This window comes from Leptonychotes weddellii, chromosome 7, assembly GCF_054177405.1.
Source record: "Leptonychotes weddellii isolate Sample4059 chromosome 7, ASM5417740v2, whole genome shotgun sequence".
Lineage (NCBI taxonomy): Eukaryota > Metazoa > Chordata > Mammalia > Carnivora > Phocidae > Leptonychotes > Leptonychotes weddellii.
This window is the reverse complement of record NC_138375.1, coordinates 124089813-124102795: the sequence shown is the minus strand read 5'-3', so window position 1 is coordinate 124102795 and position 12983 is coordinate 124089813. Positions and strand designations below refer to the sequence as shown.

At 38.4% G+C, this 12983-nt stretch overlaps 1 protein-coding gene across 2 annotated transcripts in view; it reads left to right on the top strand.

Moving 5' to 3' along the window:
* The window catches only part of SNX24 (sorting nexin 24), a 124895-nt gene that overhangs the window by 72583 nt on the left and 39329 nt on the right, over positions 1 to 12983 (top strand). For both annotated transcript variants that reach the window (XM_081827184.1, XM_081827183.1), the window contains exon 2: positions 8709 to 8792. In XM_081827184.1, the coding sequence (XP_081683310.1) occupies positions 8709 to 8792 (84 nt within the window). The remainder of the gene's footprint in view (positions 1 to 8708; positions 8793 to 12983) is intronic.

The window sequence follows — 12983 nt, the reverse complement described above, 5'->3', positions numbered from 1 at the left end:
ATATACTTTTTGATATATACTTTGGTATATATTTATATATATTTATTATTTTATTGTATATTATATATTTTATATATCAAATATAAATTATACATTTAAAATATTAAAATATATTAAATATATTTAAAACTATATAAAGCATATATAAAAAATAAGTATATATTAAATATATAAAAATATACTACTTTTATATATTTTTGAGTTCTTTGTTGTGATTCATCTATCCATTGACAATAATTCTACATCTTCAATAATTTTTTGCGAAAAGTTTGTCGGGGGTTGGGGTGCCTGGGTGGCTCAGTTGGTTAAGCCCCCAACTCTTGGTTTCAGCTCAGGTCATAATCTCAGGGTTCTGGGATCAAGCCCCAGGTCCCTCAGCAGGGAGTCTGCTCAAGGATTCTCCCTCTCCTTCTGCCCCTCCCCCCACTCGACTGCACCATGTGCGTGCGCTCTCTCCCAAATAAGTAAATTAAAAATCTTAAAAATAAAAAAGTACGTGTGGGGTATTCATTTTCTGAGTTTGCCCACAGCCAAGGTGGGCTTTTTGCGCCTTTCCATGTGCATAATAACTTGGATGATTATGAAATAATGCTCTAATAAAACTTTGCTGACGCTGCTCCACATTTTGTAGTGGAGGCATTTAGGGTGGCAGAGAAAAAGTTTGGGGTCATCCTAATCTTTGTTCCTGCTTTTTTTTTTTATCTGTATTTTGCCAGTGTTTTTTTTTTTTTCTTCATTATTGTAATTAAAAAAAAAAACAAAAAACAGAGTAGGTAGATACCTTATTTTTCCCTGTGATACGGTAAATACTTTTGATCTTCCCAGCTTAGGAAACTTAGATTTCTTTTGTCTTTGGTATTTACTCTTGCTCTAAGTTTGTTTTTCTTATTATTTTTTGTTCTTTCATCAGAGATTTTTCTTATTTGGGGGTGTCCTGACTTTTCTTTGCAAAGAAGCATCGTTTTAAAAAAATAAACACATTTATTCATGCCCAGTTCTTACAGAGATGTTCTCTAGTGGCAATTACTTATAGAACTGTTCTTTTTCCTTAAGCAGTGGTTTATTCGAAACAGTTTACCTTTTTCTTAAAAATATTTTAAAATTCATGAAATTTACATGTTTTCTAAGGCATGAAGAAAGCTATTAGCAGTTTCTCTGCAACCAAATATAATAAAATTAATAATGTCTCTCAGTTGATCAATGTGGCATCTTGGATTAGAGGAAATATGATTTAAGGCTCAGAATAAGAACAAATTAAATTCTTACACTAGTTTTATTGAACTCTATACCTAGTCATTGAATATCATAATAATTTATAATTAGAGGGTTTCTGACCATCTTTCCCTCATAAAAGAACTGTCATGTGAATTCATACCTGTTAAGAGCCTGGCCCCCAAAAGGCACACAGTAAATGGCTCTTTTAGAGGTATAACTTTTTGTAAGTGAAATAACAACCTTTTACATTTATTTTATCTTTCTTGCTTATTCCTAGTCAAGAAAGAGACTATTTCAAGCCCAGAGTTGATTTCAAGCCTAGAGTTAATATTTGGGGCATATTGTTCTAATTGAGCAAGTATGAAAACATACATAAGAAGAGTCATATTTGAAGCTGGTAGTTGTCCTTTGTGTATATCTCAGGTTCTCAGCATAACAATTTTGTGACCCAAACCACTTGGAGCACTGGACTTTAAGCTTGCTTTATTTATTTATTTATTTATTATTTATTTAGTATGTGCTTTAAAAAAAGATTTTATTTATTTATTTGACAGAGAGAGAGAGCATGAGCACAAGCTGGGGGAGTGGCAGACAGAGGGAGAGGGAGAAGCAGGCTCCCCACTGAGCAAGGAGATCGACATGGGACTCAATTCCAAGGACCCTGGGATCACAACCTGAGCCAAAGGCAGATTCTTAACTGACTGAGCCACCCAGGCGCCCCAAGCTTTACTTGTATATAGAATCCCTACTGTAGTTGGAAGGCATTTAAATTATTTATTAGATATTTTTAGCCTGTTATAGGAAAAACTTTGTTTTTGCTTTGATTAGAAGTGAATAACTTTGTGAAGTATGAGCTTCTGAAGTCAGGAGGCCATTCAACCTAGAATATGGCTTAAGTCCTTCTTTAGCTTAAGTTTATTTCTTAAAATATATCTTTGGAAAATTGGGTGTAGACCCAAATTTTGAAATATTTTATCATGGACTTCCAGTTTAATTGCAGAGATACTATCACAAAGGAAAAAAATCAGCTCGAACATGTAATCATAACTGCACTTAGGAATGGAAATCTTGTCTTTAATGTATCTGTTTTCCTTTTCAACTTAAATTTAATGACTTAATAATGCTCCCAGGACTGTGGCTAGAATTTAGTCACATGAGCAATATAATTTGTGGTGGTTTTTTTTTTTTTTTTTTTTTTTAAGCAAACCTAAACGGAAGCCTTAATCTGTCTTTTTAGTTACGTGAAGGCTTCCTTGCTTTATACAGAGGGATTTCTGGAAATCTTTGAGGACAAGCCTATCTCTAAGAATATACGGTTAGACGGGGAGGTGGGACTTCTGTGTGATTTTATATGAGATAGTCGGAATGGAAACTATGCCACTCTACACACTGGTTAAAATACATCCAGTTAATTCTCATTTCACTCATCAGCTTCCAAAGTGACTAATATCGAGTGTTGGTTAGGATGGGCCAGACATTCCATATCCTGTTAGCTGTTGTGTAACTTTGTAGATTTGAGTGGGGGGGTAAATTTGGCAAAGTTTTTGGTAATTTATCGTGTGTGTGTGTGTAAGTAATTACATGTACAGCAACAAGGATTATGTATATATCTATATTTAAATAAAATACATAAACATACACAGTTGGCCATGGAACAGTGTGGATTTGAACTGTGTGGGTCCACTTCTATGTGGATTTTTTTCCCAATAAATATAGTATAGTACTGTAAATGTATTTGTTCTTTTTGATTTTTTTCCCTTTTTTTTTTTTTAAAGATTTTATTTTATTTATTTGACAGAGAGAGCACAAGCAGGGGGAGCGGCAGGCAGAGGGAGAGGGAGAAGCAGGCTCCCCGCTGAGCAGGGAGCCCGATGTGGGACTCGATCCCAGGACCCTGGGATCATGACCTGAGCTGAAGGCACACACTTAACTGACTGAGCCACCCAGGCACCCCTCTTTATGATTTTCTTAATATATTCTTCTCTCTAGCTTACTTTATTGTAAGAATACAGTATACAATACATGTAACATATAAATAGTGTTAATCAACTGTTTATGCTATCAGGAAGGCTTCCAGTCAACTGTAGGCTATTGGTAGTTAAGTTTTCGGGGGGTCAAAAGTTATACATGGGTTTTCGATTGCATGGGGGGTTGGTACCCCTAACCCCTGTGTTGTTCACGCATCAACTATATAAACATACACATATACATACATATATAAACATATACTTACATATGTATATAAACATACATGAATATGTATGGTATAAAATAGTACAGTGACTTAATATCTACCTTAGGGTCCTGATTAAATAAAGTATGGTAACAGTTATACATAGGAGTACTAGGTAGGTAGCCATTAAAGAATTAGGCATTGCAAAATGTGCTGATAAGATGTTCAACATGTACTAAATAAATAAAATAAGGTAAAAAAAATTCGTAGAAGAAGTGAGGTATTAGGACTGTATGACGTGGCTACAGTTGTGTAAGAAAGTAAATTCTGTATACATGTGTACATACAGAGCTTATATGCATGGGGACAATTTGTGAAAGGATATTTAAGATCCTTCTTGACTAGGCATGGACTTATACAAGTCTCTTATGTAAGAAACTTATTTAAGTTTACAGTCTTTGGAATTTTTGAAACGTTTTTTGATGAGTACATACTATTTTTTTTTTTAAGTGAAAACCATACAAGCTAACATTTGGAACCACAGTAAAAGGAGTTTGAGGGGGCAGTGTGGGCACAGATCCTGACAGGAGGAGGTAATATAAAAAAATACCCTTCTACTCTACAAAGTTGTAAGCTTTTTATAGAGATCAGTGGTCTGGTTCCATTGAAAGGAGCACAGCCTCCAAAGAGTTGAGGGTAAAGACCTCACGACACCATAAGCACTGTCCTTGCCAAGTGTCTTATGCTCCTGAGCAGCCCATCTAGGGGACAGAACCTCCAGGGAGGAATGAATGGAAGGTGTTGTCCTTACTCCAGAACATTTCCCCCAAGAAATGGGGGTATCTAAAGAACTCTGCCCATTGGGAGTCAGTATTATGCAGTGGTTGGAAGGGCAGGTTCGGGACCAAGTTGCTGGGTTCAAAATGCAGCTCTACTATGGTCAAGTTACTTAATCCTTGCCTCAGTTTCCTGACCTGTAAAATGGAGATAATGCTACCTATTTCATTTGGGGTGATGAGAACTAAATGAGTGGTTATTATGAGCAAAGAGCTTGGAGCAATGCCTGAACATAAAAAGTGCTAGAAAAATCCTTGTTTTCACTCTTGTTATTGCTATTTGACTGGGGAGAAGTTCTGAAATGCTTTAAAAATAATGATTAAAAATTTGACTGGTCTTCACTTGTACATTTTATTTTATACATGCTACTTTACATAGAAGATATTACTATGACAGTAAAACATAAGTGGAGTATATATGCATTAATCACTCTTACATGCTTGGTGATTTATGGAAATATTGAAGAAATGTGGTATCCAACTTACCTTTCTTTCTTTTCTACTTAATATCTCTTTTTTCCCCCTGGCTGCTTTTCAGATTTTCTCTTTCTTAGTGGTTTTAAAGAATTTGGTTATGATTTGCCTTGGGTTTTTTTTCCCCCCCATGTTTCTTGTATTTGGATCCATTGATCTTTTTAGATCTGTGGGGTTATGGTTTACATCAAATTTGGAAACATTTTGGTCATGATTTCTTTAACTATATTTGTCTTGTCTGCCAGCCCCAGTCTCCTATCTCTGCTCTCCTGTGGGAACTCCAATTATACATATATTGTTCTCTTTCAAGTTGCCCATAGTTTACTTATGCTCTGTTTAGCTATTTTTTAGTTTTTGTTCCCTTTCTTTCATTTGGGACATTTTCTGTTGCTGGGTCTTTAAGCTCACTTACCTTTTATCCTGCAGTATCTAGTCTATTATAAATCCCATCCAGTTTATTTTTGTTTTAATCATAGATGTTGTTGATTTCATCAGTGGGACCCAGACTTGCTATGTGTCTTTTTAGTATCTCCCATAGTCATAGTCTCTGGATTTTTAAATATAAGAAATTGCCTTATAATAGTGATTTTAATGCTTTCGTCTACTAATTTTATCATCTGTGTCATTTCTGGATCAGTTTCTATTGATTGGTTTTTCTTCTTATTATGAGTTGTATTTTCCTGCCTCTTTTTGATGGGATGCCAGACCCTGTGAATTTTATCTTGTTAGGTCCTAGATATTTTTATATTCCTAAAAATATTCTTAAGCTTTGTCCTGGCATATGGTTAAGTTACTTGGAAACAGTTTATACTCTTTAGGTCTTGTTTTAAGATTTTTTACACTGGACTAAAAGAGCCTTTAGTCTACTGTTAAGTTTGCCCCACTACTGAGGCAAGACCTTTCTGAGAACTCATTATGAGGTTTTCTACCCTGGCATTTGGTAACAGGCTGTATGCCCAGTTATCTGTGAGCTCTGAGCACTCTTCTCTCTAATGTCTTCCTGTCCTTGGGTAAGTTTACCCAATCCCATGTTTTGACAAGGGTTCAGCTGAATGCTGGAGGGAGACCTCTGGTAGGTAATAGGAATCCTCTCTGTGCAGCTCACTCTTGCCCAATACCCTGTCCTTGGAACTGGCTTCCCCTCACTTCCCCTCAGGGCTCTTACTGGGTAACCGTAGGGCTCAACTTTGTTTCTTTTGTCTCTCACTCTTCTTCATTTCCTCATGTCTGATGTCTTGAGAGCCACCATTCCCACAGATTTTGAGTTGTTTCCGGTGGGAGGGTAAATCTGCTCCCTGTTACGCCATCTTGACCAGACATGGAAATACCCTGCTCTAGGCTTTAATTTAAAAAAAAATTTTTTAAACAGAAATTAAAAAGAAAGTCCTTGTCCACCGACTCCCAGTCTGAAATTCCAGAGAAAGCCACATTCAACTTTTTCCTGGTATTTGTGTACAGATGTTGTACCTCTCACCACCGCTCTGCCTGGGGAGACCTTCTCTGACACTATGCTGTCTGAAACCACACCCTCGTTCAGCTCTATGTCATTACCCTGCTGCCTTGTTCTCCACAGGACTTTTTTATTTCCTGACTTCATTGTATTCATTCATGTGTTTATAGTTGGCCTCCCTCACCAGATAGGATATATGCACCTCGAAGTCTGAGCTCTTGCCTCTTTTGTTCACTGCTGAATCCCCAGAGCCTAGAGCAACTCCTGAGTACGTTGTAGTCGCTCAGTAAATATCTGCTAAATAAATAAATGAATGAATGCCAGATACTGTGCTGCATGCTTTCCCAGCATCTTCTTGTGCTGTCCCTATCAGAGGTGGGTAATAGCTGCTCAGAGTTTGCCAGAAGAACAAAGCAGGAAAAAGATTTTTGAGGGAGTGGGACAACATGTATCAGAAACTCTTAAAAAAAAAAACAAAACTGTGGAATTCAGGAAAATAAGATTTATTAAATTGGTTCCATTTCTTGCTTCACATTGTCCTGGAAATTCTGATTAACCAACTTCATTTCCAAGATATTTTCCCAGAATTTAAAAGAAGTCTGAACAGTATAAGGTTTATTGTACATTTTTGAAATGGCAACAGGATAAAAATATTAGCATGAAAATGTACCACGCAGGGTGCGTGTGTGTATGTGTATGTGTACAAACCGCCCCCCCTCCCTGCCACCCCCATGAATTGAGTGCCTGAAAAGTAACTGTGGAGCTTGGTAATGGAGCCATCTGGTCAATAGAAGGGATGACATTCCACGAGGCAGCCGCTGTGTAATGTGTCTCAACTCTGGCCTTCAAGAGGGTGACCCAGTAGGTTGAGCCTTTCCGAGTCTTCAGCTTTCTCCTTCTTTGGATTCTGCAGCAAAAGTGCCAATTAAAGTGGTGGGTTTTAGGATGACGCCTCATGTAACTGGACTCGGAGCATAACTTCATTTCTTTCCTGCCTTTCAGCAGATGGAAAGAACTTCTGCTCCCACATTGTCCTGATTTAACTACGGGGCCTGACACTAAAAAGGGACTCTGTGTCCTATTAACCAAGCCCGTGTGCTGAAGCTGAGCTTCTTTTGTTTGTGTTTCTCAGGGTGTTTTCCTCCTCCTATTCCTGGCAGTGTCTTTGAAGGAGAAGAATTTTCTTTGGTGAATTAGTAAACAGAATATTTTTTTAAAAAATAATATACATACATCTGAGACTTTGAAGCATATGGATCTGTTTTTAGAAGAGACTATTTTCACTAACTGACCAAAGAAAAGTATTTTTAGGGAGGTTTCTTGAAAAACTAAATGTTAGTATAAGATATTGATTAAACTGGTAAATATTTATCATATGCTTTAATAAAAGGTTTCTTAAGCTGAGTCATACAACACAAGATTTTGTTTCTGATTCAAAGAAGTACAAATCTACAAATACATTTTGCGTTTGATGATACAATTGTCAGAAAGGTCATACTTACATATGAGGTAGAAATGTAGAGCCGTAGCGGGTCTGTTCTCATAATGACGGTGTGTGCCCATGTGTTTCATGTGCTAACTTTAGTTTTCTTTAAAGTTAGCATGCTTTTAATACTTTTTCGTGTCCTGTGACCTCAACTCTAGTTTTTTCCAGAAGGGCAGCTGAAACAAGAAATTAGGCTTACTAACTCATTGAACAGTATTCCATCATCTTGGCGTTGTCCACGTCTTGCTCAGTGAAACAGGAGTCAAAGACATACTCTTGAAAATAACAGATCACCTTCTCTTCCCTTCTCGCTAAGCATCCTGCCCCCACCCCATCTTAACATTGTATTTTCATGAGCATTTCATGATATTGCTCATCCCTTGTTCCCAGTCTTGACCCACTGACCTAGGAACCAAGAAAATGTCATGTTAGTGCCTGCTAATTAGTGCACCCAGAGAGCCTTTTCTTCTGGCCTTTCAACCTTCTGGAGGTGGGAGTGCAAGTTGTCACAGGCATCATGCAGGGAAAATGAGCCTTTACTACATTTTCCTTGTTTTGCAAACAGCAGAATAGGGCCCAGCTGAGACTAGAGATGAATATGCAGGTTAGGAAGAAATTAACCTAAAATGCACTGCTCTTTGCCTGATTGTTGTATGGATGACAAAGCATGGCCATCATCATCATACCCGTAACGGAATGCTGGGGCCTGCCATTTCTCCCGGGCTCTTGCTGTTGTCACACACTTTATTTCGATACCATCATACTCATCTGGTGAAACTATTTTAAAGGAGGAATGTGCTCTGATTGGAAAGTTAAGGAGCCTGTGAATGCGTTTAAGTTTCTGTTGCTTTTAGACACGTTAAGGGGATACTTCAGTTTGTACTAACTAAAGCATTTGGCTTGAGTGCTCATTAATCAGTGCTGTTGGACCAGGGTCTCCTGAGCCTTCTGGGTTTTAGGGGATCAGCTACTGTAATTAAAGGGATGAAATATATCATGGTCACAAACTTACCACATCAGACGTTTGAGGGTTTTGAACTGGTGGAATTAATCTTTTTAATTTTTTTTCCTTAGGTATTTAAGATAGAAGTGCTAATGAATGGAAGAAAACATTTTGTTGAAAAAAGGTACAGCGAATTTCATGCCTTGCACAAAAAGGTAACTTTTTTTTCCTTTTTCCTTCTATGGCAGATGCTATAAGGTTAAGACTGCTTTCTGTGTTTTCTGAGAGCATGAATAGTTCTTGGCACAATAGGATTTCTTTGATCATGAATTAAGTCTTCTTTTAAATTATTCAGTCCCCTGAAGGGGTGCTTTCTAAGGAGATGGGTTTTCTGTTAAGATCTTTTACATAAATAGATAGGAGGTTGCAAGCTCTTTGCAGGTGTGAGAGGCTCACACAGAATCAGACTCAGACCTGACTCTCTCCATAAAATAGACTTAACATGCTTTACCAAAAGGAGAGAAAGAAGCAGATGATGATTTTACGGGGAGAAATTTATTAAAAGCAACTTACATGTTCCTGGAAAAGGTAACATGCGGCACGTGTATTCATGGACTCTTTGGTGAACGGGTATAAGGAGAACACGTATAATTCTTTTAATTCTTTTGAATTGTGAAGGCCACTTGACAAGATGGGTGTTCGAGTTCTTGGATTCATTTCATTACAAGTCTTAGAGAAAAGACACAAGAATACAGAAGGAATAGCTGAGTTTGGGGAGAAATAGTAAAGAAGAGAAGAGTGAATATTTTTTTTATTTTCTACCAAAATTTAATGTTTTGCAGGTTAGGAATTGTTGTTGGGGTGCTGACATTACCTGAATAACTAGACATAGCTTGTGAATATATATACAAGTGTATGTGTATATACACACATGCATGAATATATATATATGTACACATAACTGTATGCCCTAATTCATTTTCTTCACTTCTGTCACTTTATTAGGTAAGAAGTTAGATGGGAAGATACTAAGTAAATATATTAAGAAAGATAGTCTGTTCTTTTAATTTCATTAAAGACCTCTTAAATTTTCTGGGAACTGTTAGCGCCTAAATGGCAAGACAGTGTGCTTATTCTGTATTAAAAGTTCTTTGGTGTTTCTTTAAAAATTAAACTTCCCCACTTTTTTTTTTAGTCAGGAGAATGAAATATTGAGTATAAACTTTAACAGGATATTATGGAGAAATTAGTGAAACTCTTTCCCTCTGTATACTTTTCTCTTACGATGGCAAGGAATAATATACATGTCATTCTTCAGTTAAAATTTTGTTAAATCCAGATTTGCTTCCAAAAGAAACAGTGCAGGTGGATATGGATTTAGACCAGATGTTGCTGTTAGCCTTTACAGAAGCTCCTACCCGGGGGTCTTAAAGAAGAACAAACCTGGAGTCTGGGTCTCGGTACCTTCTCGAGGGATTCTGTTTTTGCTTGCTTGTGTTTCAAGGAAACAGATTCTAGGGAGATTTCCGCGGGGTACTTCATGAAATAAATTCCTGCACTAAGATTAAAACCAGAACTCCAACCCCTGCTCAGCCTTTCATGAGCCGAGGATGGACTAGGGGGCCTCTCACATGCAGGCTGCTTTCCTCACCTCCCAGCTCACCATGACCTCGACACAACCTTGCTGTCCCCACCAGATTCCCCAGGACCAGCTCCACACCAGGCACAGCAGGTGACTGCCAATTAGGCCCGCCCTGGACCAGAGGCTCCCATGCCTCTCACCCCTGCAGGGGCGTTTCTCCTGCTCTCTAATGTGACTTTATTTTCTCCCCAGTGATGATAGGCAGTTCTCAGATACTCAGAGTCAGAAAAAAGTCCTAGGTTTTCTTGAACTCTTCCCTCAAATTCTGCAGTTCCTGTTAATAATTTTAGCTATTCTGGGGCGCCTGGGTGGCTCAGTCGTTAAGCATCTGCCTCAGGTCATGATCCCGGGGTCCTGGGATCAAGCCCCGCATCTGGCTCCCTGCTCCGCGGGAAGCCTGCTTCTCCCTCTCCCACTCCCCCTGCTTGTGTTCCCTCTCCCGCTGTGTCTCTCTCTGTCAAATAAATAAATAAAATATTTAAAAAAAATAATTTCAGCTATTCTTATAATCATATAATCAGGCCTACTAGAGTTGAAAGTAGAAATTGTCAAATTTCTCAGTTTTGCGTGTTTAAAACATCCCGACAGGGACATGGAGAATAAAAATGGCTTCGTGAGGCAGAGTTGTAGTTATGTATTGACTTACTTCTACATTGTAGCACAGAAAGCAGCTCCCAGACGTCTCCTTTCCTTGCCCCAGTGCAATTGTATGTGATTTGGCTAAATGATGACTATAGAAGATAGTTAAGTATAAATCATGGTAGGGTGTGAAAAAAGCAGAAGTCTGTCATCTTGACTGTAAAATTGTGTTAAGGATGGAAATCAGCAAGAAATTTACTGAGAATGCACGAGTTTTATTGATTGCTCCTGCGATGTTGTAGAACTTGACCGTTTTAAGACCATTTGGATACCCCCATTTCCATATTTGAATTTGGTGATGTGTTTTGAGTGTTATGTTTTTATGTAAATTTTCCTTTTACATTCATTCAAATCTCTTACTTAATCTTCTTGAAATACTCACCTGTTTCGGCAGTCTGTGCCATTTGCCATGTTGTCAGTGTCCTGGTTTTTCTGACATTTTACATTGTATTTCTTATTTGTTAAACGTGTTTGGCCAGTGTCCCCATGTTAATTCTAAAATGATACACATGAGTTCTTAACCAAGCGCTTTGCTTCTTTCGAACAATAGGTGCATAGCTCTTCTCCACAGTCTGCAGACAGACAAATACGCCTCCTTGCTTATTGTCAGGCTAATTTTGAGGCAGAAACTAAGACTGTTACTCATTTCACAGTTCTTCTGGTTGTCTAAGGAAAGTTCTTAACAATTATTACTTCTCCCCAATTTTTATAATTGTTGATACTAAAATGCAAAGATAATATCCCAATTGTTTACACATTTCTTAGAATTTCTATTTTTTGGGTTTTTGGGGTTTTTTTTTTAAAGATTTTTATTTTTTATTTATTTGACAGAGACAGAGATAGCAAGAGCAGGAACACAAGCAAGGGGAGTGGGAGAAAGAGAAGCAGGCTTCCCGCCAAGCAGGGAGCCCAATGCGGGGCTTGATCCCAGGACCCCGGGATCATGACCTGAGCTGAAGGCAGACGCTTAACGACTGAGCCACCCTTGTGCCCCAAATTTCTTTCTATTTTTTGGAAACAATCAAGAGGTGTTTTGTTTTTTTCCCTTCCATTCCTGTTTTCCTCCTTTTCTTGAAATTGTTTAAAGATTTTATTTTTAAGTAATCTCTACACCGAACCTAGGGCTCGAAATTGCAACCCTGAAAATCTGTTTTCCTGCCTTTTCCAGCTTCTAGAAGCTGTTCACAGTCTGTGGCTTGTGGCCTCTTCCGTCTCCAAAGCCAGCAGTAAGGCCCCTGCAGGTTCTGTTACTATCATCATCTGTCCAGTCCCCACAATCCCCTCTCTGACAGTGACACTTTAGCCTCTCCCTTGAGATTACGTTGGGTGTACCTGCATAATCCCAAATAATGTCTCCCTCTCAAGAGACTTGATTTAATCCCACCCTTCAGCCACATAACGTGACACAGTCTAAGGTTCCAAGGATCAGGACGTGGACATCTTTGGGGAGAACCATTATTGTGTCAACCACAAACCCATTTTCTGGTCGACCTTATTTCTCACTTTCTCATAAGAAAACAGCAGTGGCCACCAAACCAGTCTCCCCATTCACCCCAGTGTATGAAAATCGCTTTTTCTGTCTGTCTTTGCCATGCCTTATGGCCTCCCCTCTGCGTTCTGATCTTTTCAAACCAAAGTAAAACATTGCATGTTCTCCTTCTCTCGTGTGGGTTTCTTTTATTCCCTCGTGTCTTTGTTCTTGGAATTCCTGTTCCTTTATTTTTATGTGTTTTTTTAAAGGAATCTCTGTGCCCAACGTGTGCCTCGAATTCACCACCCCAAGATCAAGATTCGCATGCTCTACCGACTGAGCCAGCCAGGCACTCCTCCTGTTCCTTTGGAGTAGACGTTTCTACTTAACTTAAAAACATCTAAGACGTCATTAAAATTTAGTTGTCCCTAAGTCTTGTCCAAGTAGAAGACACATTTTTTTTTTAATTTTTTTTTATTCTTATGTTAATCCCCATACATTACATCATTAGTTTTAGATGAAGTGTTCCATGATTCATTGTTTGTGCATAACACCCAGTGCTCCATGCAGAACGTGCCCTCCTCAATACCCACCACCAGGCTAACCCATCCCCCCACCCCCCTCCCCTCTAGAACCCTGTTTGTTTTTCAGAGT